Genomic DNA, 25,936 nt, shown 5'->3' on the forward strand with positions numbered 1-25,936 from the left:
AATAATGCAGACAAGCTACTTTTTCATATCCTTCCTTATTTGGAAGCACTGTCATTTGACTCAAGTTTTTTGCTGTAAAAAAAAAAAAAAACACAATGCAGTGGACAAGACCTATTGTTTATTCAGATCACTACAATGTTTTCCTCTCTCCATGATAGAAATCAATGGGATTGCTCAGCTTCTTGAGCCATCGTTAAGCTGTTCTGTCATAAATGATAATGTGGCAATTTTCTTTGTCATCACAAAGCAGATGTGAAAATAACAAACATGTTGAACTGTTCATGTCTTGGCACTTTGTCTGGTAATTCATCCCTACAAGTAAAACCCTACTGTACTTCAATCTGCATCTTCATTGACAGGCCTCTGGATATAAACTAGGAAATATCTGCAGTGGATTTAGGTGTTATAGTCACTCTGTAACTAGCTGTGCAAATACTACAATATTTTTAGTGCTCAGGACTATTTTAGACAACATTCACTGTAGGATAAATACTTCAGTTTAAAGATCGATGCTTCAGTATGTATTGAGGTATTACTGAGCATCAGATTAATTTTGTGGGCCTGTTAACATTGTCAGTAGCTCTCTGGGTGAGCTGAAGATAAAAGATATGTGGCTCCTCTGTGGTCTTGCTGTTGTCATGGATCGAGGTGATTTCATGTCGGCTGCAGGCTGCATGGTCGAGGTCACCACTGGTTTCGACGGGGAGCCGGGCGCCTGTTCAGGGACAATCAGCCAACGTTAATGTTTTAACCTTGTGACACGCAGTCTGATAGGTGACATTACAGGACCCAGTCATCGGAACGGCGAGGGAATTGGGGAAGAGGCAATCCTGCGAGGGGGCTTAGAGATCATCCTCCTCTCTCACAGGAAGGTCTGATTAGAAACATTATTTATTCATTAATGCAGCAACTTGGAGAAAGTCTACTTCAGCAAATATTTTGTTCTGGAAAATAATTTGATTTTACCTCTAAATAAATAAATGGGGCTAAAAGTTCAGTGCATATAAAAATGTTCACCCTCCTGGGTGTAGATCCGTTCTTCCCCTTTTTATAGACACTGAAAATACGACGGCCCAAAAAAAAATCGGTTACTATGACAAGGTATTAATTCTTTTGTTCATCACTTGACTTATGTTGAAAATGTGCATACGTGCTGAGGAACAGTGACCATCATCCGAGTGGGGCCTCTCTGAAGCAGGGAGGCTGCCAGTAGAGGGTTGCCATAGGAACATGAGCTGCTTTATGTCAGTGTGTATTGGATTAGAGAAAAGTGAGGAGAGGAAACCCAGGAGGGGCACTAAAGTATGTCATCTGAGAGAGAGAGAGAGAGAGAGAGAGAGAGACAGAGTGGATCAAACAAGGAGACACCAACCACCTGAGCCAGTCCCTTTATTGTACACAACACCTCTTTATTTACTCTCTTTTCTGGATTAGGTCATTTTTTGTTCATTCAAATCATTCCATTGCTACAGAGGCACTTGACAAAGGTTTGCAAAACAAAAAAAGAAGAAATTTTTGCAGGTTGGTTTCCAACCCCTTCCACCAGATCCAGAGAATGGAGGGGAAGAGGAAGGATACAACCTAATGTATTACAGGGCATTTACAGTCTGTTCTTCTCTCAGGGCAGGCTCGAGTGACAGGCACAAGGAAATAAGCCAGTAGAACTGAACCAGAAGAACTTTTAAAACATTAATTAGTTGAATTTGTGAACCGGAGTTCTGATGATTCTTCAGTTTAAAGATTCAGTGCTGAACATGTTTAATTTCTGACACTGTCACTGAAAGCCAGACCTGTAGAGAAATGCAGGGAAGATAAAAAAACACATTCTGTCTTGAGAGTCTGTGGTTTGGGAAATTTTTGATTTTTCTTGTCAGGTGATGTAATTAAGTTTCAGAACAGTGACATGTCTAGACAGATTCTCAAGACAGGATGTGCTTTCACACACCACAACTCCCACCACCCTCTCACCATATCTACTGATCAAACCAAAAATGTAAAACATCCAGATAAGCAAATGTCACCCACCCCCCGCGCCTGACCAGTTTTCCCCAACACACCTACAAATGTTAATGAAAAAAATGGTTTTAAATGGTCAGAGACCAAACAAATGAAATTCATATCAAATGATCACAGCTGTGTGTTGAGCCCCGAGTGCTCTCCCAAAACATGTTTAGACAATAAACAGAGGAGTAATCCCTGCAGCAGAATCCAAAACAGTCCAATAGAAGCTGAGGGGTCTGATATAATTGCGGCCAAATCATTAGAAGAAATAACAAATGCCCAGGTTATAAATAATGCACCAGGAGATGACCAATCTCTTTTTCCCTGCATCCGATGCTGATGAAGTGAGTGTGTTGGTGCTTCCTTTTAATGACGCCTACAGTTGCATTATGACATGTCGCATGGGCTTCAATTATGTTTTTTGTCATCATTCCTGCAATTAAATGAAATACAAGTGCTAACTCCCCAGTATAGGCCAGCTATATACAATATTTTTAATATATGGAAGCATAACACACAGCAATAATTCATGTCCCAGAGTGAGATGTGCCGACTCCTCTATGCTTCATACCTCCATTATACTCTACATCACAGACCTGTCCTCATTGACACACCCCACCGCTTCACTGAGTTTTATCCTCTCCGAGAGGAGACTGTGCTGTGTGTTCGGTTCTATATGAGCCAGCTAATCCAGGAATGAACAAAGTCTACCCGAAGGCTGAAGGCCTCGTTGGGGTTCAACGGAGAATAAAGGGATTTAAAATTCAAGGCTTTCGCGACTCAGAATTAGCGGAGAGAGAGCGCCCCACAAAGTCTCCCTTGCTCTCCTGGGTTTTTGTGCATAGTGTTCTGGTAACGGACGATAACATCCCTGTTACGTGTGGCTGGTTGTAAGGCTAAAATGGCTAGAAGTGCTTGGATTATAATGGTCAATCTGGCTGACATCTTTTCATTGTGGAAGAATATTTTACAAGACGGGGAAGCTGTAGGTTACTCGCTCGGTCTCATGCGACCCTGCGTCTCCTCATCCTTTGCTTCAGCTGAGATTAGATTTTCTTTATTTTAAAGCTACATTTACAATGGTCGTTAAAAAGGACAAAGCCACTCAAATAAAATAACACGGGGGGGGGGGGGGGGATTGTAATCAACACTTCCAGAATTACAACAGTGATAATAAGCTATTGTTTTTTCAGTATGAAATCAGTTAGGAAATGAAAACCCAGTGAAACATTAACAACCTGTTACTTGTGTATTTCACACAGTGATCTATTCTTGGGCATCTTAAAAAGGCTGAGGGAGGGGACAGGAACTCCAGCCAATAACAGTTCATAAGTTATTTGATAGGATACTGCATGAAACCTTGTCCGTGGAAATTAAGCAGTTTTTACATTAAAAAAGCTCTTGGCCTGAATTTGATAAATCGTCTCCACAGACAGGAGTTAATGTATCTAACTGATCAGCTGGGTTTCATTTTGTGTTACACACTTTCCACAGCAGTCAAATGTAAAATTCAAGTGGTTAAGGGCTTTCTATCTTTCTTTCTTTCATGTGCACTGATAAAGACAGTATTAGCAGCTTATTAACATTGCTTGAATAGACTTTAATACGGCTGGAAGATGTACAGTGTGCACCGCTATTATTCAGCCCCTCCCCTCGGGCCCCTGCCCTATAGTGTGCCGATACACACACCCACGCACAAGCGCACACACATAAGTGGGAATGGCCACAGGTCTAGTCTAGCAGGGAGTGCTCAGCAGGGCGGATAATGGTGGGCCGGTGGGAAGGAGCGCCGGGGGGTCTTCGGCTGCAACAAGGAGAAAAGATAAAGAAAAAAAAGAGTGAGACGTGCTCACAGAGATGTTGGAGAAACTGAAACATCCCGACAGAGTGAAAATAGGGGAGTTGAGGACATGAAGAGAGAGCGAGAGGGATACAGACCTAAGACAGAGGAGAATGAATCCAAAAAATAAATACAAACATAGGAAACTAGTGAGTGTGAAAAATGGCCGCTGTGACTCTTGAAAGACAGAAGATGATGAGATTTTGGTGACAAAACATTACAAATACAGTTCAATAAACATACATGACACTGATGATGACATCATGTAACAAAGTCATACCTGGGTACACCCGGTGGGACACGGGCTGGCCGGGAGGGGATCTGGGGGGGTGCGCTGAAGGGATCCTGGTGGCTGTTGAAGGCGTTGATGGGTTGGCCTGGGCGAGAGGGGATTGGTGGTGCACCAAAGGCAGGAGAGGGGTTAAGCGAAGCTCCAAAGGCAGGGGAAGGGTTCATTGGTGGTCCTGGTGTCGGGCCCCCTCGGACAGCAGGTGGGCGGCCGGGTGCCGGTTGAGTTGAAGGAGTTGGCCTGCGCTGAGGGGTTGGGCTAAGAGAAGAATATGAGATAGTAAAATAAAATCTGATTAATTCTCCTGCACTACTCTAGAAGAACATTTTAGGAGTAGTAATGATTCTCAATTTTAACTTTTCCGACAGAGGTGATACTACATGATGAAAGTACTGTTTTTTTACAGTCAAATGTGCTTATTATGTAAATTTGGCTGCATCATTGGATTCAGTATTTTCCATCTGTTACCCCTCTCACCTGGCTTCTTGGATCCAGGTGTCATTTACAGGTGGGGGAACTGGGGTGGAGATGGTGGTGGTGCTGATGTCGCCAATGATGTGCAGCGCCTCCCTGAGTGCATGATACATGCGCAACATTTCATCTCTACGCTGGGCCTGGTCAGCCGACTCCTCCATGAGGCTGTTCTGATCCCCGGATGAGTAGAGGTAGGCCAGCAGCTCTGAGTGGATGAAATCCTTTGCCTGAATGGAAGTTAAGATTATAAAAAAATAGAAGGTGAAATCTTACAATGATTAACACTGAGAATTTTTAGATGAGGAGCAACAGTAGCCAAAAGAGAAACGATCACAAGGTTCATAAATTGTAAAAGTGAAAGGCCAGAGAAAAGAACCGAAGAGACTAATTAACTGCAACAAAATTCATCGATCATAAATCCTGGAAAAGAGCTGCTAAGTGGACAACGGTGCGAAGTTGGACATATTTGTGTGTGTGTGTGTGTAGCTGTTGCTGGACTGCTAAAAGACATCAAGTGAGCTCACTAGAATAATAAACGCACAGCGGCCGTGTAACTGTGAGCCTGCATCATAAACTTTGTTAATTAGTGTCTTCAAGTTAATGACCTTGTGTTATATATAAAAACACAGACAAACTAAACGCTATTCATCACAGCTCTATGGTGCAGTGACATTTAGACCTAATTAAACTGCAGTTGAGTTGATCTTAGCTCAGTTCACTGGTTTATTAGGAATTGTGATGATGATAAATAGCTAAAGGCGTATAACATCTATTTATAGATACATGCAAGTTTAGAGAGTTTGGATACAACTGTACAGTGTTTGATTTGTGAGGATATGTTAACATGCAGTGTGAGGTTCAGATAGTGTCACCATTCAGGATAGCCGACAGGCTGAGGTGTGAGAGGATGCACAGTGTTAATGTAATAGACTCAAAGGACCTTTTTTGTCTTATTTTTTCCTGTTTTGTTTTTTTACATTCAGTGGGGATTCACAAAAAGCACCCAGCGGAAACCCCATCAGTTAGGTGCAGATCGTAGAATGTTATTTATCACTTTCAGAAAAAAGAAATGGTGTATGAATCTTGATATAAAAATTAGATGCAATTATGGCGACAGAATCTATGAGTTTGTCCAATCTGGTGAATTTCAGAATTTCTTTTTCCATTATGAAAGCTCGACACTAAGCCTTGGCAGGGGATGTGGTCTACTTAGTGCCATTCTAGCTGTAGGTCCATTTAAGATTAAATCTAAGTACTAATGGACTCACACTGTTGATCATGAGATGCATGATGGTCTTGGGCACGAGGTCTCTGATGGATTTGTTGATGATGCCAATGTACGAATCCACAAGGTTGCGGATGGTTTCCACCTGTCGCTCCAACTGAGGGTCCATAGAAAATGTGTCTGCAGGAGCAGCCTCTTCATTCTCCGTCTGAGCAACACACACCGACAACAAAGGTGAAGCATAAACCCACTCACAGACTATTACATCCACTGACATGTGACAGAACTAATTCATGGATTTTGAAGAAACGCAAAGCAGCACCCTCATACCTGGTCCTTCTCCGGATACACTCCCGCCCTGAGGAAAGATGCTTTCCAGCTGTCCACATCCTCCTGAGAATCACAGGCCAGTTCTACTTGACGGAGATCCTTGTAGACATTTCTGCACACATAACACAAGTGGTTGTGAATGTGTAGGCTAACTCAAGGATATGCAAGAACACAACAACACAATGCTGACATGCAGTCAGTCTGGAAAAAAAAAAAAAAACCTCTGTTGACAACATAACCCTGACCTTTGCTCAGTGTTGAAGATTGCGAAGATGTGCTTTGTGGACATAAAGCCTTTCTCCACATCTCTGAGCTTCAGGTTATCCAACGGCAGCATATACTTCTTCTCTTTTTCCTAACATGAGATAGAAAGAAACATGTATTTACAGATGACACATAAATAAAAAAAACTTGAGATCTAAAGTACAGAACAGACGCATCTTCATAAATTTCAAAGTCAGTTTATATTTCTGTATTGGAGAAGAAACCCAGACAGCGATTCTGACACCTCTCCACTGATGAGCAAATACAATGGAATGCATTTCCTCTGTGTGGACGACCACCAAGCTGGTGAGATGGAGAAATGTATGGTGACGGAGAGGAGGAGGCGGTGCAGGAGGAAGAGAGGGAGAAAAGGAGGAGCATGAGAGAGTTCTGGGGGATGGGGTGCCAGCTTTCACTGTTGAGCGCAGACATCTGGAAGCATTTTAGTCTGCACTTACACAGAGAGCGGCGCAGGCCCAACAGTTACATCACTCACAGCTCCACACAATCCCCCACCCCCACTACAGACACACACATATAAACACACAGACACACAAACACAGAGAGCCAAACACATAACTGCATGTGCAAAGACAAACAAACAAACCCCTATCCTGAATGATTTGGGTGTGTGCATAAACTTGCATTTGTATGGATATGATCTACTGTCCAAACACTAAAAGATACAAAAGCACAAGCGTCTACGCACATGCACACTTGCGCACACACAATCACACCCCCCTCCGGCCCCCGTAACCCAGTACGATTTCCTGCAAATTCCAAAGTCAGATCCCGGCTGGAACATTTCAGCCCGCCTGCCACGTCAGTTTGCCTCCACCATCCTACCTCTCCCGTTCTTTCTTTCTCTGCCTTTTCGCACAAGGCAACCAACATAACATGTACCGATTCCGAGACCACAGGACCGCAGTTCATCTTTAGCAGTAGTTTGTAGTCGTCTTTTAATGGCGCAGAAGAATGGATATGACTGAGGCCTTACGAAGAAGATCGAGCGGCGAGTAAGTAAATCACAAATGCTTACGATCATTGCAGAAAAATGTTAAATTTAGTTAAGTCGGTCTTTTGAATTTAGTCTCAGATTAAACGATCGGGGAAAAAGTATCATCTGGTTTTTACTCACGGAAACTTTATGCGTCAGTTTATGAACAGAATGTTTCTCTCCAAGTCCTTGAATAGAAGCTTTGAAATGTATATAACATAAACAAACTGTAGAGCTGAGCTAACACTTATTTACTCAAGAGGAAACACAGACCTACCAAGTGTAGATTTATTTACCTGAGTCACTTGAAAGTAATATTAGCTTATATTTTTTTATATTGAGTTGTAACACGATACATGTAATTTAATTAAGTGTTGTGGTGTTTCAACAGTATGGGTTCTAATTTTGCAGACCTTTCCATGAATGCAGCTTTTTTTCATATGTTTTTTTATTTTTTCACTGAGTGAAACTGAGTAATGTTTGCTCTCTGTGCCCCACTATGTGTCCTAGGATGGTGACCTGCAGCTACAATGACCTCAGGGTCCTTCCCCCCATCAGCCATCAGAGTCCTAACCCCCCCGCCTGCCCAGTGTTCAGACTACCTGTTCATCAGGCTACAGCTGAACAGTAGTCTGCACATTGGTTAGGCTGGGCTGGGACACACACGCCTCCAACCACAGAGGGTGATCGTCACTTGGGGATAGTTTATCTCTACAGTGCTAAATATAGTAACTTAATATCTATGCATCCCTGTGGAGCTGCGTCATCCTAGTTAGCCATTTATCTCACCTCCTCGTCTTTGTACCAGGAAAGGGACTCAGCGGTCAGGACAAACCAGTACTCCTTGGAGCCTCCTTTCATGATGCTGATGTTGATGGTTAGCCAGCCTTTCCTGATCACCTGCACAGCAAAAATAAGATTTGGAAGAAAGAGAAGGGTGGTAGGGAGAGTGGGGGCACCAGGAGGAAAACAGCTTCATTAATCAGGTTTATGCATTGGTGAAATAATACTGTGATGTGACTAACACTAATAAAATCTTACCTCCTTACCTGCAATGTCACTGAATTTTATTTTTAAAAAAGTATCCTAACATCAATCATGTTTTTTCATGTTTAGCTTTATACTACAATGCATATGCATGGATTAAATGTAAAATATGTTACATGCCATTTTCGATATGGCTAAATGCATTTTAAAAAAGCAACAGATGGTTTCGTTGAAAACAGTGAAGAGGGATGTAGTCCTTGTGGAATTTCATTCAACAGAAAAGGACTATTTAAACCAACAAACAGGACCAGATGGTGTCCAGACGAGGCTAGCCCAAACACAGAGTCAAACAAAGGTCGGCGGCGGTATGTTAGTGTCAACGGGTCAGTAAAAATTGGGTCTATAATGGGTTTTAGTAGGTTAACTGGACTTGGACAAACAGGGGTTAAATTCCTGGATGAGTAAAATACGGGGTGAAGCTATGGTTAAAGACAGGCGCAAATCAGAAGAAAATATTTTCATTGAAAGAGATTCAATTCAGAGGCCAGCGGTCACAAAGTTAGTAGGGTTCATGCAATGAAAGAAAGCATAACAGCAAAGTGAACATTTGAAGTGGGGAGATGGAGAGGGAGAAAATACATCACTGAGACTTAGAGGCTGGGTTAAGTGAATCACTCTAAGGAAAACACGCCATTTATTTTAGAGGAGCCCTCCTCACAACTGTCTCTCAATTTTTCCAAATGGACTCCCGTGCATTTCAAGTACAAAGAGGGAAACTATCTGTGAAAAGTGTGCTCTCGTGTTAAGTAAAGCTAAGTGGAAATGTCAATTTCAAAGGCTGCTTTAGACCTCTCTCTCCTGAACTCCCTCTCCATCCAGCAGAGCTGGACCGAGTTATGGAGAAAAAAAAGGTTCATTAGTTCAAAAGCGCCAACACAAACATGGGAAAGGAGGCAAGAGCTCAGGAGCTAAACTGGTAGTTTGCCTTGGCGAGGACATAACTTAAACGTCTCAGATAACAAGGAGCTTGAAATCCCCGTAGTCAAGTTAGTTGGAAAAGTTATAAGCAAGTTGACATTAACAGTCAGACATGCTTTTCATGGGATGCTGTGATACAGTATTTAGACCCAGTTAATCAACGTGTTATGTTAATTTGGCTTATTAAAAAATGTTAAATTACATCTGGGATCAAGGCAAAGAATATAAAAATGAGTAAATGAAACATGCCTATTTAGATTTGTCTTGATACTCAGTAAGTTATGAAATCAAATGATGGCGATAGAGAATTTTGATCAAATCATTGAAATACATCCCAAAGCCATGACCAGTCCCAGTATTAAATTATAAAAAATGTTGATCAGAGTAGAGAAATAGTAGAGACATGGAGACACGTGGGTGCATTGAATCTAAAAAGTTAAAACATTAGAAATCAGAGATAGTTCAAAGAATTCTAAAGTTATGTGTTTTGTTGATTTGATTTGTGTGTTGTGTTTTCGCGACTCGCTCCCTCCCCGTTTTGTACCCAGTGATGTTTAGGATGATTCTCTTAAGGCAAACTTTTGCATCACCATGCATGAGGCAGCAGCAGAGGTATAAAACCAGAGACAAGTCAGAACTGAAGCCGCCGATGGTCGATGGTGGAAGATTTATCTCTCTGTGGTTCTTGTAGAGAAAACAGGAATGCTACGAAAGATATATCGTGGGGGAAATTCATATGTTGTTTAAAATATTGTTGTAAAATGTTAGTAGCAGTGTATAATTAGAGACAATTACTGTCGTATCAAAATGAACCACGAATTACGAGATCAAATGTGACAGGTGTTACTTTAAATACAGTCCAAATTACTGGAAGCAAATCAAACATCAGTTTGATCAATCCAAATTACTGGTAACTGATCAAACAACAGTTTGATTCATCTGGAGACTCTACCTTCTCCTCATGGACCTCTCCCAGTCCGCCAAGCTGCAGAAGGGTAGAACAACTTATTATGGGGAAAGGTATTGACTCCTGTTTATCCTGTTACCTCACAGCAGTCTGTCTTTGCCACCCTAACCTTATTGGCTGACCTTTGTGTGATGGCCTCAGTTCCTTTGCATGGCAAACCACTGCTGCCCCCGGGCAGGGTGTGGTTTAAATCTGTGGGGTACTTACCAGAATTTCACCCTGCAGTAATAGGAAGGGGAGGGGGAATTAAAGCAAAGGGGAGGGGAAGGGGCAGTATAAAATCAAAGCCAAAAGAAATGAGAAAGCAAACAAGCAAAGATGAGAGGCAGATTAGAAATAAGAGGAGGTGGAAAGAGAAAAAGGTGACAGGTGGAGGGTTGGAAGGAAAGAAAAGGTGGGGAAAATAAAAGGGTGAAAAGAAAAGCAGATTTGAGGGAGGAAACGGAAAATCCATTAGCCAACCAGAGAAAGACAGATGATTAGAGGTAGGAGGGAGAGATAAAGAGAAAGTAGGGAGGGAGAGAGCAAGAGAGTTACATGCAATTAGAATTACTTCAAGTATACCACAATTTGGTTATGTCGTAATTGTTGCTCAGTCGATAGGTGCAGGGTCCATGCACATTTTCAATTTCGATACAAAAAAGATGCTTGTGAGTTAATGGGAAGGCAACAAAACAATCAACATAGTCCTGTGATGAATTGTTGCTTCGCTGTAGAACATCATGCCTGGATCACATGCAAACAGCAATTAATAATAGCATTTGGAAACAAATGCTTGTTTCAGAAAAAGCAGAGAAGCGAGGTCTCCTGTAAGTTCGCCTAAGCAACTCCCCCTTACTGACACTGCAACCTCTGAAGCTGATCAGCAGTGTTACAATTGTGTTTCAAGATCTTACAAAAGAAAACACATTAATCTTAATGTCAGTCTGAACTCAACAGAAAAGGAAAAGTATGAGGTAGAACAATATTAGATCAGAAAGACTGTGTACAGTCAGCAGTTTAAATAATGTACAGGGGAGTATCGTTAACAAATAGGTCAGGCTAGATTAAAGGCTATGAGCTAAATCACTGCTGGAGTCAGTTATTTTCACATGGTTGATTAATCAGCTGGTAATGGGGGGCATCAGTCAAGGGAGATTAAATCTGAGATTGGTGAAAAGGCCAGAGAGGAGTAATGAAATGTACCTGGTTGGGTATGGCCCTCTTCTTGTTGGCGGCTGTGTTCCTCTGCTGGGCGCTGTCATTACACATAGATGAAGAGAAAAGACAAGAAATATTGATGGCACACCACACAAAGTTGCATATTCACCATCAATAGTCTTTAGTCTTTGGTTTTAGATAAGTGCAAATTAAAGGTTTTGAATGTTTTACAATTGCAGTGCCCTCTGTGAACATGACTCTTTGCTTGGCCTGTGGTGATGCTGGTTGCAAGTTCAGTAAAGCTCGACTCAGTAGGCAGTACTCTAAACTGGTAGAATGCAGGTCTCCAGATTATTTAATGTTTATTTATATTAAACGTATTATGTGTCCAAATCACACCAAATTCAACACTACACTTCCTGAGGGCCGATAAGAAGAACAGTTCTCGAGGTATGTGCGCTACATACAAACAGACATTTCTGGAATTAGTAGACAGAATAAACTACTACACACATACATGAAGGTCAACGTGGACTGTAGCGGACTTTGGACAATATGGACGCTCAAACGGTCTCTTACAAACACACTGTACATACAACCCTACAACCTTTCTGTCTGCCCACCTGTTGTTGCCGAACCCTGGGGGGCTACCATCATCCAGCCTTCTGTAGTCAAGACTGAAAGTGACGTCATGAAAACTGTTAAACAGCTTGGGCTTAACAGCAATCCACGTGCCATGCAGAGGCTCGGCATAAACCCTCACACACACACACACACGAGGGGTTTGCTTTTTTAATTGGTCATTGGTATGACCCACGCAGAGCAGGGGAGCTCCACTCAACTACATGCTACTGTGACAGAATTCAAACAGGGACTTGACTGGATAACGAAATAACCCAAAAAAAGTGAGTGCTTTGCAGTGTGCAAATGAGTTTCCAGGAAACATTAGCTCTGGTCTGTCGATTGGTACAGTGAACATTCTCTGTAGTGACAGTCAAACAGCCTGCAGCACACAGGAAGTTTATCTGCCCAGCAATCAAGCATGCTTGATCGACTGTGTTTGGAGAGGAAGTAGTGTTGTTGCATGCAGGGGTGGGGGTTTGTGCAACTGATGCAACCTTGATCCATATCCTCTACAAGGAGACACATGCTCTGATATGGCTGGATCGCTAATTTGCATACATCCCACTGACGCACTGCAGCTTAAAACATGTGGCTAATTATCAGCAACTTTGATTCAGTAAAGTGGCGATCGGTCTGTTAAATTTCTGAAATGGCAGCTGGGTTCCACATGTATTGATCGCAGACAGATACAAGATTAAAGGGCATTTCTTTCTAAATCTACGGCATCACAAGTGCACCTCAGACAACATGTAGTTAATCGGGGTCAAGGTGCCGGTGCTGAGGCTGGGCTCAACGGCAACAAGCAGTAAGTTGGGCAAGAATAGGGGGGAGGGGGAGGTGGATGTACGTACTTAGCAAAGCCTATGAAGTCCTCGTGGTTGGTGTTGATGTAGGACAGTTCAATGTCAATCAGCAGCAGAACCTTAATTAGAGGCAGAAAATCTCAATTAGGATAGTGAGGTCTCAATTAAACACCACTTACAGAAAGTCTCACATTTGATATTTCAAAGCTGTGACCTGAACAAAAGTAACCATGACAGAGAGAAGGTCTAAGGCGAAATTTTAACAGAGCCATGCCAATTATCTTCCACCTAACTGGTGCCATTAGTGCTGCTGCTACTGCAAATTGCAAATGTGATGAAGCTGAGAATACGATTTTAATCCAAGGTTTTGTTCCTTCAACAATATTCTAGAGTCTCACCTGGTCCTTGGTCTTCCCTTCTCGTTCTCTGACATGGGTGGTGACGATCCTCTCCGTCTCCTCTCTCAGTCTGGGGTAAGAATTCAGCTGAAAAGCAACACAATGCACAACTGCAGAACTAAACTGAGACACTGACACACTTACATGTGACCTGGAGCTAAGTGACACTTACCAAGAAGTATAAGAGAGAAACAGGTGTGAGAAGTAACAATAAGTAAAGACAAAGGAAAGAGATAGTCAAGTGACATTTCAATGCCACACATAACCACAAACACACACACATACACTTTAAATATGAAGTGATAGCATGTTCTACAAGGTGGTAAGGTATATACCATCACCCAGGAATGACTTCATGGAAAAACAGAATAATTCTAGTAAAGCTGTAAGTTTGCCAATGTCTGAATTAAGCAGTTTATTTTAACTTTTAATATCAAAACATGATCAGATCGCACTTGAAACAAACCACGTCCATGTCATCACTGGCTGATGGTAAAGTTTTGGTAGTACTTCAGCTTTGTGAAGACTGGATGAGAAGGGAAAGGTAAAAGAATGAGGTGAGACAGAGGATGGGATGGTGGCTGAGCTTGTGTCTATTGTTTCATTGTGTGCAGTTCCTTTCTCTGTCCACAAGATGACAGCGGAGCACTGTTGCTATGGAAACGCTTCCTTCAAGCTGCCACTTCACAGATAGGCTTTTAGTATCATCTCACCACCACCCTTATATCACTCCTTTTCAATAAGCAGATAGCAGAATGCCAGACAGACATGTGGGTCAGTGAGGGAGCGAAGCTGGGCGCCACGCTGCTCTGGGTCAGGGACAGAGGGAGGATGCAATGTGGAAGTGAGATAAAAAACAAATGCTTTAATGAATCGATGTGAGAGCTTACTGCTAGAAATCTGAAGTTGTGCTTCAGACATGATATGTAAGTTGATGCTCAATCTGAATGGTATGGAGACTTCCAGAAGTGGGAAAGGATTTGGGATAGGAAAATGGACACATTTGATTCGGTGGGCATGGATAGTGTAGAGGCAAAGGGTCTGATTTCACTGGGATGACAGATAAATATTTAGAAAGAAAAAGTGATCCCTTGTCTTTCCATGCTATCGTCCCAGAAGGTGTGTGCCTAATTACCTTAACAGCACACTTCATGACGAGTGCTGTGAGTTCGCACACCACAAGGTCCACACATTTGAGGCTGGGCTCTTTGAGTTTGAGGATCTGCTTTTTGACTATCGCCTCAAAAGCCAGGTCAGGGGTGAAGAGCCCCGTTCTGAAGGGTCATGGGGTAAGATTGCATTTGGTGGTGGTAGAGAGAGAGAGAGAGACAGGGAAGGATAGGCCGAAATTAAGAAAAGAGAAAAAGAGGACAGGCAGGAAGAAGAGAGGAAATAAAAAGAGGAAAAAAAGCTTTGTTCAGTTAGTCATTTCTAGTTGTTGACAGACAAATCAAGCAGCGGAGAGGGACAAGCCACAGGTCTTTCACATCCTCATCATTGATCAGCCATTTCCTCTGAAGCTCAATACAGTAGAGGTTGACATCACCTCCAACTCAAGGCCAAATCATAGCTTACACCCCCACCCCATGTGTTGCTGGCTATATGCACTGAGCGGTGAGACCTGCAGCTTGTCCAGAAGAGACCATTGATGTTCAGACAGGTTGAGCCCCCGAAACATCTCATATCCACGACGACACGTCACCCGTCACAACACTCCACAACACGACAGCGCCGCCTGCACACAGGGCACATGGGGCTGGGCTGGGCTGAGGGCAAACCGCAAAGAACGTTTGTTTCTCAAAACAGTAGAACTAAAGTGATTAGTAGAGACGCCACAAGAAGCAGCCAGCTAATGTTCTCTGTCAGGATACCCTCTGCCACACCCGTGGTTGCCCTTGCCCTATGTCTTGGCTGGGTCGGGAGATGCTGGACACCTGCAGTACCTTGTTGGTGCACTGCCTGAATGTGTTGATGAGCTCCTGAATGACCAGATCGATACATTTGAGACAGGGCGTTTTCAGCTTAACGATCTGCTTTTTCACGATGGCCTCAAACGCCAGGTCTGGAGTGAACAGCCCCGTTCTGAGGATTCACAGAGAGACAGAGGCACATCGGCAGACAGATGGGACAGTTAATGGACATGTAGGCCAAAGGAAAAAAACAACAGCAACAAAAAAGACAGATATACAGATGGACAGATGATTAGCTACTCAAAAAGACAAACAGGTGACTGAAGAGATTTTAGGTGACGCACAAAGGGAAAGATAATTAATATAACGACAGCCACAACATGGGGATTAAAGATTAAGTGCCAAAGATGGCCAGGTGTGAAAGTAATTAAACCCACAATCACAAATGAGATATGGCTGAGAGAACAGTATCAATGAGGAACACATGACAACAAAGACGCAGTGGACACAGATAAATGTAACACAAAATGCTATAATAATTAAATGCTTCAGCAGACAGAAACAGAAAAGGAGTGGGTGGTGTTGCAGTGAGGAGATAAGGGGATTGGAGGAACATTGAGCAGGATAGAGAAAATATTCACATACAGCAGAGCACACTGAATTGGTGCCTTTAGTCTGACAGCAAGTTTTGATGACAATTCTTTAATTATAGTACAATACTGGGTACAGGGGTATTCATGTAAAAACAGAATACAGGCATCTATTGAGCTCTGTTTCTGTCTCCTGTGGAAGACGTGGGGTTTTTTTGTCTCCGCTCCACTTGCCTGACACCATGGACATTCTTGATCGCGTGACTGATTTCTCGCCTCAGCTCCTTCTCATCAAAAACAATCTGAGGGACAGGGAGAAAAAAAATAATGACGCTCAACAAAGGTTTAACTTGTGAGAACCTACAGCCAAAGCACTATATCAATAACGCTCAATATTAACCTTGACGAGTTCAAAAGGGAAGCGTTCGTGGAAGATGCGGTTAATCTTGGCGCCACCCGAAAGCTCGTTGGTGTCCACCTGGTCCCCAGAGCCTTCAATGCACTTCTCGAAGTCCACACCAAACTGCTGCACCATCCTGATAAGGGAGACGCACAAAAGACATGAGGCTGGTGTGAAGACTCTACTCTCAGCTACAGCTAGAGCCTCCCTGGAAATACACTGCAAAATGATTAGTGGCTGACATGAGTGGTAAAATATAGATGCTAATTTGAGGTCGTTGTTTTAAAGTAACTGATCTTATATTTGCAGCATGTCTCTATACTCTGAAACAAATTAAGTCATATATGAGACAGCTCAGCTCAGCTTCATCCATTTATCCTACAATTTCTTATCCCCACTTACTTTTAAATTGTAATTGTATATATTGTTATTATCATATATTAATCAAATCTAATCAGCATGCTTTGCAAAACCATTAATTTTAACATTACTTCTACACACATACCATGCAAAATATACTACACAGTGAATACATTATTCTACTGTCACAATGAGAGACCAAACTTCTCTCTCTCAGTTGCCCTGTCAAATATTGCTGCAACATGTTACTTCACCAACAAGCTACTGACTGTAAAATGAGCAGGTATGTTGCGTTTGTATGAGGAGAGATGCTCATATGCACTCACTGCAACAAGGCCTTGGTCTTGCGTGTCGGGTCATCAGGACGGAAGTTCTTGTACTCCTCCACCTCCTTCTCGAGGGAGAGAAGCTGACTCTGAAGCTTACTGCGCAGACCAGGCAGGGTGTCTCTGATGTGGTTGGTCAATTGCTAAAGAGAAAGGGAAGTAACATTATTTCAGAGAATTAATAAGATTGTTTGCAAGAATATCATATTTTATGATTGAAAATGAAATAAGAACAGATAGTTGACAGTATACCTGGTTGAGTGCCTTTTGTAGATGTGGCGTGCCCATGCGCTCTGCTATATGTCTGTAGGCAGGGTGGGACAGGAAGAACTTCCTCTCTGCAGCCAGGGCAGCACGTATGTCCTTCTTCCCATCAATGTCTTTCTGACTGCGGTTCACCACACCGATATAGCCTGCACACAGCCACACAAAGTCATGTGCATTTAAACAATTAGCCATTGCCACACAGCGACATCTGACACCTCAGTACTTCCACAACAATCATTCTATCTTTGAAACATTTTGCTTCATCTGTCAATCTAAGGATAAGTAGATGTCCACAGTAAACTATTTACTGAGGTATGTGCATCCATGTGGCCCAATATGACTCACTTATCAACATCTTCAAATGTGAACATCAATCCATTTCTTTCCATCTCATGATGGTTCAGAGATATAACTAAAAAAAGATATAACTAAAAAGATGATCACACTGCACCTATAAAGAGTGTCACATGCACATATATACACATACAGCACTGGTCCCTACAGAGTGTCATTCTATGAACACACACAAGTTTTTTTTTCCAAGCTGCAGTTTAAAAACACAGTTACCCATTGATGATGTTCTATTTCTAGTTCTATTTCATGCTCATTTTTGCTAAGCACAAAGTCACAGAACTGCCCTGGAGTGGCTGACAGGCAAGCAGATCACAGGCAGCTGAAATAAAAGCGTGTGTGTATATGCCCTTAGCCAACTTCACTTTTCAAATAGCCTACGTTCTAGACCACACAGTTTCATACGGCTGCCAGGATCACGGTGTCACACTGTCTGTGTGTAGGTGTGTGCACGATCCTCACCTCGACGCAGTGGCAGCAGTTTATTTTCGAGGATGTCCTTTGCATCTGTCCCTTCATCCATCAGGTCCAGTTTTGTTATCACACCAATAGTGCGCAGACCTGCACAAAATTATAAACAGAATTATTATAATTTAATTTCTCTTTTTTTCGGGCGACAGATAAATCGGTCAGGCTCTAACCTATAGTGACAAATGAGAGGTAATGGATATAATAAGATACAATGTTTCATGTAACTTTTCACTTTCATTGGTTAGCATTAATGACATGAGTGTTACAGTGTTGTTGTGGTTCTGCTCTCTGACCCCTGAGCTAAGAATACACCACACACTTACCCTGTGGGTCCACCTCCTTGGAAATCTTCAGAGCGTCCGAGTTGGCCAGGTCAGTGTTGGCTGGGGTGACAGCCAGGATCAAACAACTCTCCTTGGTGATGAACTGCATCAGCATGTCCCTGATCTGATGCTCAATGTCTACGGGCTGGTCACCAACAGCAACCTTAGTCATTCCCGGAAGATCGATCAGGGTCAGGTTGAGCACTAAACCACATAGAGAAAAAAGTATTAACATTTAGAAATGCAAGTAAGATGTTTCTTTATTTCCCACACTAAACAACACAGTATATCAGTCATTCAAGTAATGTGTTTCCATTTTCTTACAAAGCCTTTTATTTTCATTTAGCCATTTTAATTTGACGCATCATTAACTTGACACAGCATTTGAATGGAAGCTCAGATAATGGTGAATATGGGACAAATAAATGTTTGATTAATCAAGAGAGGGCAAACACAGCCTATTCATAGTATTGTTTGTTTGTTCTTTTACATGGCAGGCTTGAGTTAAATAGGGTCCTGTGTTTTTTTTATCAATGTGTCACATTCATTTTCCTTGTTAGTCATAAAAACATCAACAGACATCAACACAGATCAGGCTCCATTCACAGCATAAATAGGCATCTGCAGTGGGAGGGGAAGCTTTCATCTTTTGAACAAGGCACTCGAGCAGGCAAACCTTTGCTGTTGTAAAACTAAGTCAAATTGGTATTTTACCTTATAAAAAAACGGATGCTCTCATAAACACAAAAATGTCCAAATTTGACTGTTAACCCCCTGTGACAGCTCCAACAAGGAGATGAATAGATGTTTGTGACAGTCATTCAGTCACCAAATCTGAACATCACAAAAGTGACTTTTAGATTTTAAATGTTGTACCAAATGAAACTGAAGGTTGAAACCAGGTTAACCCACAGTAACCCCGTTCTTTCTGTTAGAATACCCTAATTTGGTGAACCACCACCACCATGCACAAACCAAATGGCACCAGCCACTTTTATAAACTCAAAAAATAAAAAAATAAAAATAAAAACTCTACAAACCAATCGCACTGTGTACAGTCAACTGCTGTACACCAACTGTTTACAACACTGTTTGCACTGTATACATCTTTTTTTTTTGATCGACCTCACTGCCTATACTCTTAATCCTGTTTTTATCTGCCATATTTATATTTATATTCCACTGATAATTCTGTTTATATTTATACCGTTAATTATGTTCATCCCGCCATATCTGCCATATTTATATTCTTTATATCGTCTAGATTTGCCACTACCTGTTTATTTTTTTTATACTATATATTTCATGTTTAATGCTGTTTGCACCGGGGATAAGAGGGAAACACAATTTCAATTCTCTGTATGCCCTGCACATATGGCATTATTGATAATAAAGTTGACTTGACTGAAAAAAACAACAACAAAAAAAACAACTCTGTAGCTCGGTTTGGGCAATAAGAATACAACTGTTGCGTAATATATGATGATGACAATATATTTAATTTACATTTCTTAAAAGTCAATTGGGAAATGGTTTTATGGATAAAATGCCCAAAGTTGAAGTTGTGTTTTTTGTGGTTGATCAGGTGAACTAAATACCTGACAGATTGAGATAACTTCACCATTCTGATTTGGTACAAACCTTTTAGCACTATCAGTTATATTATCGGAATAAATACTTGTAATATGCCAAAAAGCACAACATGTCAACGCATGAGATGTGTTTTAGTATAAGACCTGTGGTGTGGTGACCTACCGTTTGGGGAGTACACTCTCAGGTTAATTGGGACGGGAGAGATGCCTTTGTTGGACCCTGTTATCCTTTCAGTCTCCGCCTCAATTTCCGCCCGCACTTCATCAAAATCCACAAACTTCTTCCCTTTGCAGTGTAGGAATTCAGCATATTCTACACAAACGGGGACAAAGTGACACACAGGAACGGGGGGTGGAGGGAGAGAAAAGGACAACAGGGTAGAAAGGGAGAGAAAAAGAGATTATTAAGTTAAAGAGATGATGGTGGCAAATAGCATGAAGGCTGCCTAGCTTGAGGCGCTGCGACAGAGAGGGCATATACAGGGCAGTGATAAAAAGAGGCAGGGATGTGGCTGTGTACAGGACAAACACACTCACCTGCTTTATTGTTGACCAGCTGCAAAATGAGAGGTCTGCGGGTAACGATGCCTGATCCACGTGGAAGAAAGTCCCTAAGTGAGAGATATGGACAGAAGAAGAAAAATTAATAACACAATTGTTGGAATTAAAAGGGATAAAGAACGGAATCAAAACAAGGTTCGGACATGTTGGGTTAAACCACGAAGTTCAGATCAAAAAATTATAAAAGCAACAGAAACAGACAGAAAGAAAAAAAAAAGATGGAGACGGAGAGAATGGTCTATTATTCATTACACTCAATGTCCATTTCCTCTAAGCATGCCCTCTGGTAAATTAATGGGCAGAGGGGAATTTCACACCCCCAACTACGCTCACAACAAATCAAATCTGACAAAGTAATTTTCTCTCATCATTAGAGATTTGACGATCAATTCAGAAACGCCCACTCATGCTGTTATGGGATAAATCCCCCCAGGATAAAATTCACACATGTTACATCTACAATAATTAACACTTTAGTTCACTTTTAATTATTGGACTTGAACACGTCTCTCCTTTATGCTGAAACAGACTGGTTGGGCCAATCGATGATAGCGGTCATCACATTGTGTGTGTAATTATACTGGGATATGCATATATTTTTTGATTCATACTGAATGACCTAGTAAAGACAGTAAACAAGCAATGGCAAATGGCATTGGTAACAGAGCATTACTGAAACAGCAGCCTACAGGAATAAAAGGGAATCACAACTGGTTTGTTTGTTATAGTGTCACGGCACCTGAGGAATTTTTCACCACATGCTCAAAGTTGCTTAGTCAGTCCTCAGAAGTCTAGGGGCTCTGTGGGCTGACTCCTCCACCCAGTTGTCAGGAATCCCCTCCCATTTAAGACTCAGCAAAAATGCTACATCTGGTGGTAATCACCAGCCCCAGTCCCAGAACAATCTTAGCAGGGCTGAGCATGTCACTAACCCACATTCTCTTTTTCCTCCCGACTGCCAGACCTACAGGCCAGCGGAGACTATGGTGGTGCCATAGGACAAGAGAAAAGAGCAGAGCTGCCATACTAACAGACTGCCTGCTATTCCTAGGGTTGAGGTCCTGTGGGGAAACAGTGGGAAAATTCTGGATGTTCCGTGCATCAGCAAAAATCCACAGTTCAGGGCCGGTGCTGTGTCACCCACATAATGTGGAGCATGCAGGCAAAAACAATGCCACCATAGGTCTAAGGAAAATGAGAGAGGAGTTAGACTAGATGTGATAAGATGCTGCTCAGAGATCAGAGCAATCATGACCTCTTTAAGAATCTTCTAATGTATTAAGGCATCTCTCCAGTTACAGTTGACTCTCACTGGATTTTCACAAAACACCACTGGTCACAGATTCCCAGCAATAAAATTATAGGCCCCAGAAAGGTTTCATATAAAAAAAAAAGAAAGAAATTGTTCAAAAAGCAACCTGTCGATCATCATAGACTGAATTAGATAAATAGCAGTGGCATATTGAAAAGAAGCAAGAGGCCAGCATTCCATTATTGATGTGCTGTAAATGATAGACGAGGCTGAGCAGATTGAGTATCATTGCATGCATTATCGATGGCCGAGCAAAGAGCATCAGTCTGTGAGCCTCCCTCCATCCAACACAAGAGAAAGCAAAAGGAAGAGAGTAGAGCAGGGAGTGAACAAGAGAGCCAACTCCCCTCCCCCTGCCTGCTTGCCTTGACAGCCTCTGTCTTTTACAAACAGGCAGAGCAACTCTGAGGAGCCATAGCCCATAGCTGATCCTCCCTGACTCTATAGAGGCCTGACAGGGATTTCAAACATGGATACCAGTGTGTGAACCTCTGAGGTTATTGTGTGCGCTCAATGGAGGGTGTATAACACAAAAATGTGTTTATGGTTAGGTGTGACATATCCTGTGGCTCAACGTTGTAGTGACCAACATATAATTATGGCTATCCGCTGGATTCCAGCACCTTAGTCTCAAACTGTGGGTACCAAGAGGCATCACCCCACAGCACAGTCTTTCAGAGCACTTCCAGAATCCAACTGCTTATTGGAAAATCCCTTCGCTCTCTGCCATCAGCTGTTTGTCGTTCCTTTTCAGAGGGATGTCCATGGTGCTGCACACACATCCAGACGTGAACCCATTTCTGTTCAATTTCCTTCATATATCTATGTTGCCCATACAGAACAAAGTATTTTGCTACAATAAGTAATTATAGCAAGACATATAAAAGTCATATTACATTTTTTTAAGCACAAACCGCTTTAATCAATTATCTTTAGATTGTTCTAACACTTTAAAAGTCCTTGTTCCTAAGTACTGTATGTACAGATCAGATAAAAACCTCCACCCAGGCCAGCTTGTAGAGCTAGATATGACGTCTCTCCTCTGGGACAATGACATCACAACATAGCACAGTTATCATGGAGACACGGGCCTGATAATAATTTCTTAACTGTGAGTAAATAATAATCTAGTAATACATGGATTTAACTTTTGACAGGCCACTGAAATAACACCAAAGGGTACATCTCATTGTGTTTTAATATTATACTACAAAGAAGACTTCCTGCTCGCTTTTATGAATGTGTGAATGCAAATGTCAGGGAGACGCTCTGCATTTTCTATGGACTTTATCCTACTGGCCTCCTAGTATTATGTCTGTCGAAATCCAGGAGAAGTCAATGTGTGAACACAGCAGGGGATCAGGTGATGAGCGATGGCAAACTTGCAGATTATAAAAACCAGAGAATTTACTGAAGACATTGAAGCAGCTCCCCATCAGATCATGACATCAGTATGACATCCAGACAGGAGACAGAGAAGCAGAAACATTTACTCTCTGTGCATTGTACTGTCTAAAGTCTGATATGTGTCTCTTCCCAGTGCTAAGTGGTTCAGTTCCTTTTGTCATTGGTGCCACATAAAGGAAAAGACAGGTCATTTTCATGCCTGGGGACCCAGAGATGACACCCGCCTCTTACAAAAATCAACTAATAGGGAACTACTGAGCAACCATTACTGACAGCAACAATAGCTCAGTGCTCCTGGTTGAAGTCTGTTGTCACCACATAGAATTTGAAAATCAATTATCCTACAGCACTAAGGGCAGTGTAGATAACATGCTTTGAGTATTTGTCACTCCTGAGCTCAAACAAACCCTTAGATCAACAATGAGTCACCTCAACAAGAACGCCTTTGTTGCTAAAGCGATAGCTTGAAGTAGGTTGAAGTAAGACTTAACCTTGAAGCTATTTGACTTCTACCGTAGCACCTTATTGGCCCCTTAAGTTCACTTGCCAGCGACAATGGGCATACAGACAGCCTGCTCTACTTTGTATTGTGATGGGAAAAAGAGTGATGAACATTTAAATGATGAACGTGTACATGAGTTGTCATGCCACAGCCTTTGTGCAACTTTTCAGCAGATGGATGAGGAAGTGATAGGCTCGGCTAGCACATGCAGTGAAACAGGTCACCATGAAATGTTTCAAGGTAATTACAGCTGATATGTGTCAAGTGCTCTCACAGTGCAAAGTCCCACTCATCTGAATTAATGTGCATTACGTGGAAGTCTAATCTGTGTGTGTGTGTGTGTTTGTGTGTTCATGCCTACAGTTACGACATGCTCTGGCCTGTGTGTTTATAACGAAAGGCCTGTCTGTTTGCCGTCTTAACAGCCAATGTACTTCCTCTTCGCTGCCGGCTGGCTTGTATGCAATTGTTCGACCCTCTGTGGGTTGGGTTACACACACACAGATACACACACTGAGTGTCTCTCATTGGGTGGAATCCTGCTAAACAAGCTCCTTTAGAGCGAGTCTGTTTTGTTTCTTTATCTGCAGGGTGATCTCATTCACTGCTGATGTGGGAGAAGGCAACAGGACCAGCCTGTTGAGGAGCACTGTTGCTTAACCTTCACACCACAGACACCAGAGAGACGTGTTTCCTTAATTTCTAAAAAGAAAAAAAGCAACAACAAAGCAAAAAAAGGGAAGACGGTAGAGGAAGTTGTGTCTGCCTCAGATGTGAACTTTACACTTTACGAGAGAATGTGTCCTTTGTGGCGATGCATAACATAACATGCACTGAAACTACACCCGGCTGCAAAACTCTCTACCTGAAAGAAAGACGATGACTCACTTTGCTCCCACCGCTTTACATAACACATTTGTACTCCCACATGTAAAACATTAAGCATGCTGATCAAACAACGAAGATCTCATTTGAGCCAATGTAGAGCAAATAACAATTACTGGTGAATATAAATCCTGGAGGACTTTCTAGGTGTGGCCTGGAATTATAAATAGAGCAAGAGGGAATAGTTTCCATTCAGAACAAAAGGCATACAAATAATAATCAGATGGCGAAACAATATCATTTGCATTGTGATTTAACTCAAATAAAAGTACGAAAATGTGACACTCATATTATTTGGTGTCATTCTTATAAAGTTCTTAGTTTGTCACGGTCAAAGTGTGTGGTTGAAACGAGGTGAGCAATAGATGTGTAATCACAGTTTTAAAAGGCTGTATAGTTATATAAAATGACTGCAGTGATCAGACACATAGGGGAAAGGGTTTATTCTATTTGTAATATTACCATTCACTGATATTTAACCTTTTTACCGTTTGAAGTCAAAAAAAAAAGACAAAACCTCATAAAAACATGTCCTCATTTTATTCTGGTCCACTGGTCCGCCACGTAAAGGGCGTATCTACCTACATCGGGTTGTTTGACCTGTAACCACCAAGGCAGATTTACGACAAGTACGTAAATTGACATTGACGTTACGCGCTGATTTATGGTAATTAACGTTGGTTTAGCTTTGTGGCACTCGACATTTCCGAGCTTTCGTACCAGCTGCTGCTTCAGAAACACGCTGAGAACAACACGTCGACAGAACCAAACACACTGTGGGGTAATTGCAGAGCTTTGCTCCATTAGCGTAACTCACCTGCCGACGAAATTTTCCAAGACAGAGCTTTTCCCGGCGCTCTGTCCGCCGACCACCGCGATCTGGGGAAGGTCTAAATTGCAGCTCTGGCCAATGGAGCTGAACGCGTCCTGGAGCTTGTTGATGAGGGGAATCAGGTCTTCCATGCCCCGGTTCCCCATGGTTTCGTTAGCTCAGAGAGAGAGCCCCCCTCCCCTTCAAACACAAGGCAGACCAGAGGCTAACGCTAGCCGCGCTAACTCGCTGAGGTAACGTTAGCTTAGCAGCAGTGAGCTCTCGGGTTACTCTCTTCAGTTCCGCCGCCTCCCAACAGCTCTTCCTCCCTCTCGAACAGTTGGGTCCTCGGTGGTATCACGGTTCACACTGAAATCATTTCGTGCTGTTTTTTAAACTGCACTAACAGCCAGTCAGCCGAGACGGACGGAAAAGTCGCAAAAACAAAACTTCCTCCACACAAACACCATCCGGTCAAAGGGAGACCACATCCGATGGAAGCCGGCGAGTATAGTCCCGCCTCTTGTCTGCAAAAACCAAAACCTGCAGCT

The 25,936-nt window shown here is 42.2% G+C and overlaps 1 protein-coding gene across 9 annotated transcripts; it reads right to left on the reverse strand.

Moving 5' to 3' along the window:
- Window positions 1–98: 98 nt before the first annotated feature.
- Window positions 99–25,552, reverse strand: dnm2a (dynamin 2a). Of its 9 annotated transcripts, none has more exons than XM_069524747.1 (22): window positions 25,392–25,552; window positions 20,445–20,518; window positions 20,071–20,220; window positions 18,316–18,519; window positions 17,984–18,082; window positions 17,156–17,316; window positions 16,904–17,046; window positions 16,218–16,353; window positions 16,052–16,119; window positions 15,261–15,399; window positions 13,318–13,404; window positions 12,968–13,038; window positions 12,116–12,169; window positions 11,538–11,589; window positions 10,560–10,571; window positions 8,210–8,320; window positions 6,405–6,514; window positions 6,160–6,271; window positions 5,873–6,037; window positions 4,608–4,831; window positions 4,122–4,388; window positions 99–715 (listed from the first exon to the last, which is right to left on the reverse strand). In XM_069524747.1, exons 1-22 carry the CDS (start codon window positions 25,550–25,552, stop codon window positions 685–687), a joined length of 2,631 nt encoding a protein of 876 aa, XP_069380848.1. In that variant the 3' UTR covers window positions 99–684. The 9 variants fall into 9 exon arrangements, with proteins under 9 accessions (XP_069380848.1, XP_069380852.1, XP_069380846.1 ...); XM_069524745.1 differs by lacking the exons at window positions 99–715; window positions 15,261–15,399 and adding exons at window positions 1,389–3,805; window positions 14,453–14,591; XM_069524744.1 differs by lacking the exon at window positions 99–715 and adding an exon at window positions 1,389–3,805.
- Between the last annotated feature and the right edge of the window lie 384 nt (window positions 25,553–25,936).

Source organism: Paralichthys olivaceus, chromosome 5 (genome assembly GCF_024713975.1).
Source record: "Paralichthys olivaceus isolate ysfri-2021 chromosome 5, ASM2471397v2, whole genome shotgun sequence".
NCBI lineage: Eukaryota > Metazoa > Chordata > Actinopteri > Pleuronectiformes > Paralichthyidae > Paralichthys > Paralichthys olivaceus.

Bases quoted from the DNA above. Each gene is read 5' to 3' on its own strand.
- dnm2a (XM_069524745.1), bottom strand. From the start codon at position 25,552: ATGGGGAACCGGGGCATGGAAGACCTGATTCCCCTCATCAACAAGCTC. The intron at 13,039-13,317 runs GTGAGACTCTAG...CCTCTAATTAAG, and splicing joins AAGGGAAGACCAAGGACCAG to GTTCTGCTGCTGATTGACAT. The intron at 4,389-4,607 runs GTGAGAGGGGTA...TTCTTCTCTTAG, and splicing joins ACCTGGATCCAAGAAGCCAG to CCCAACCCCTCAGCGCAGGC.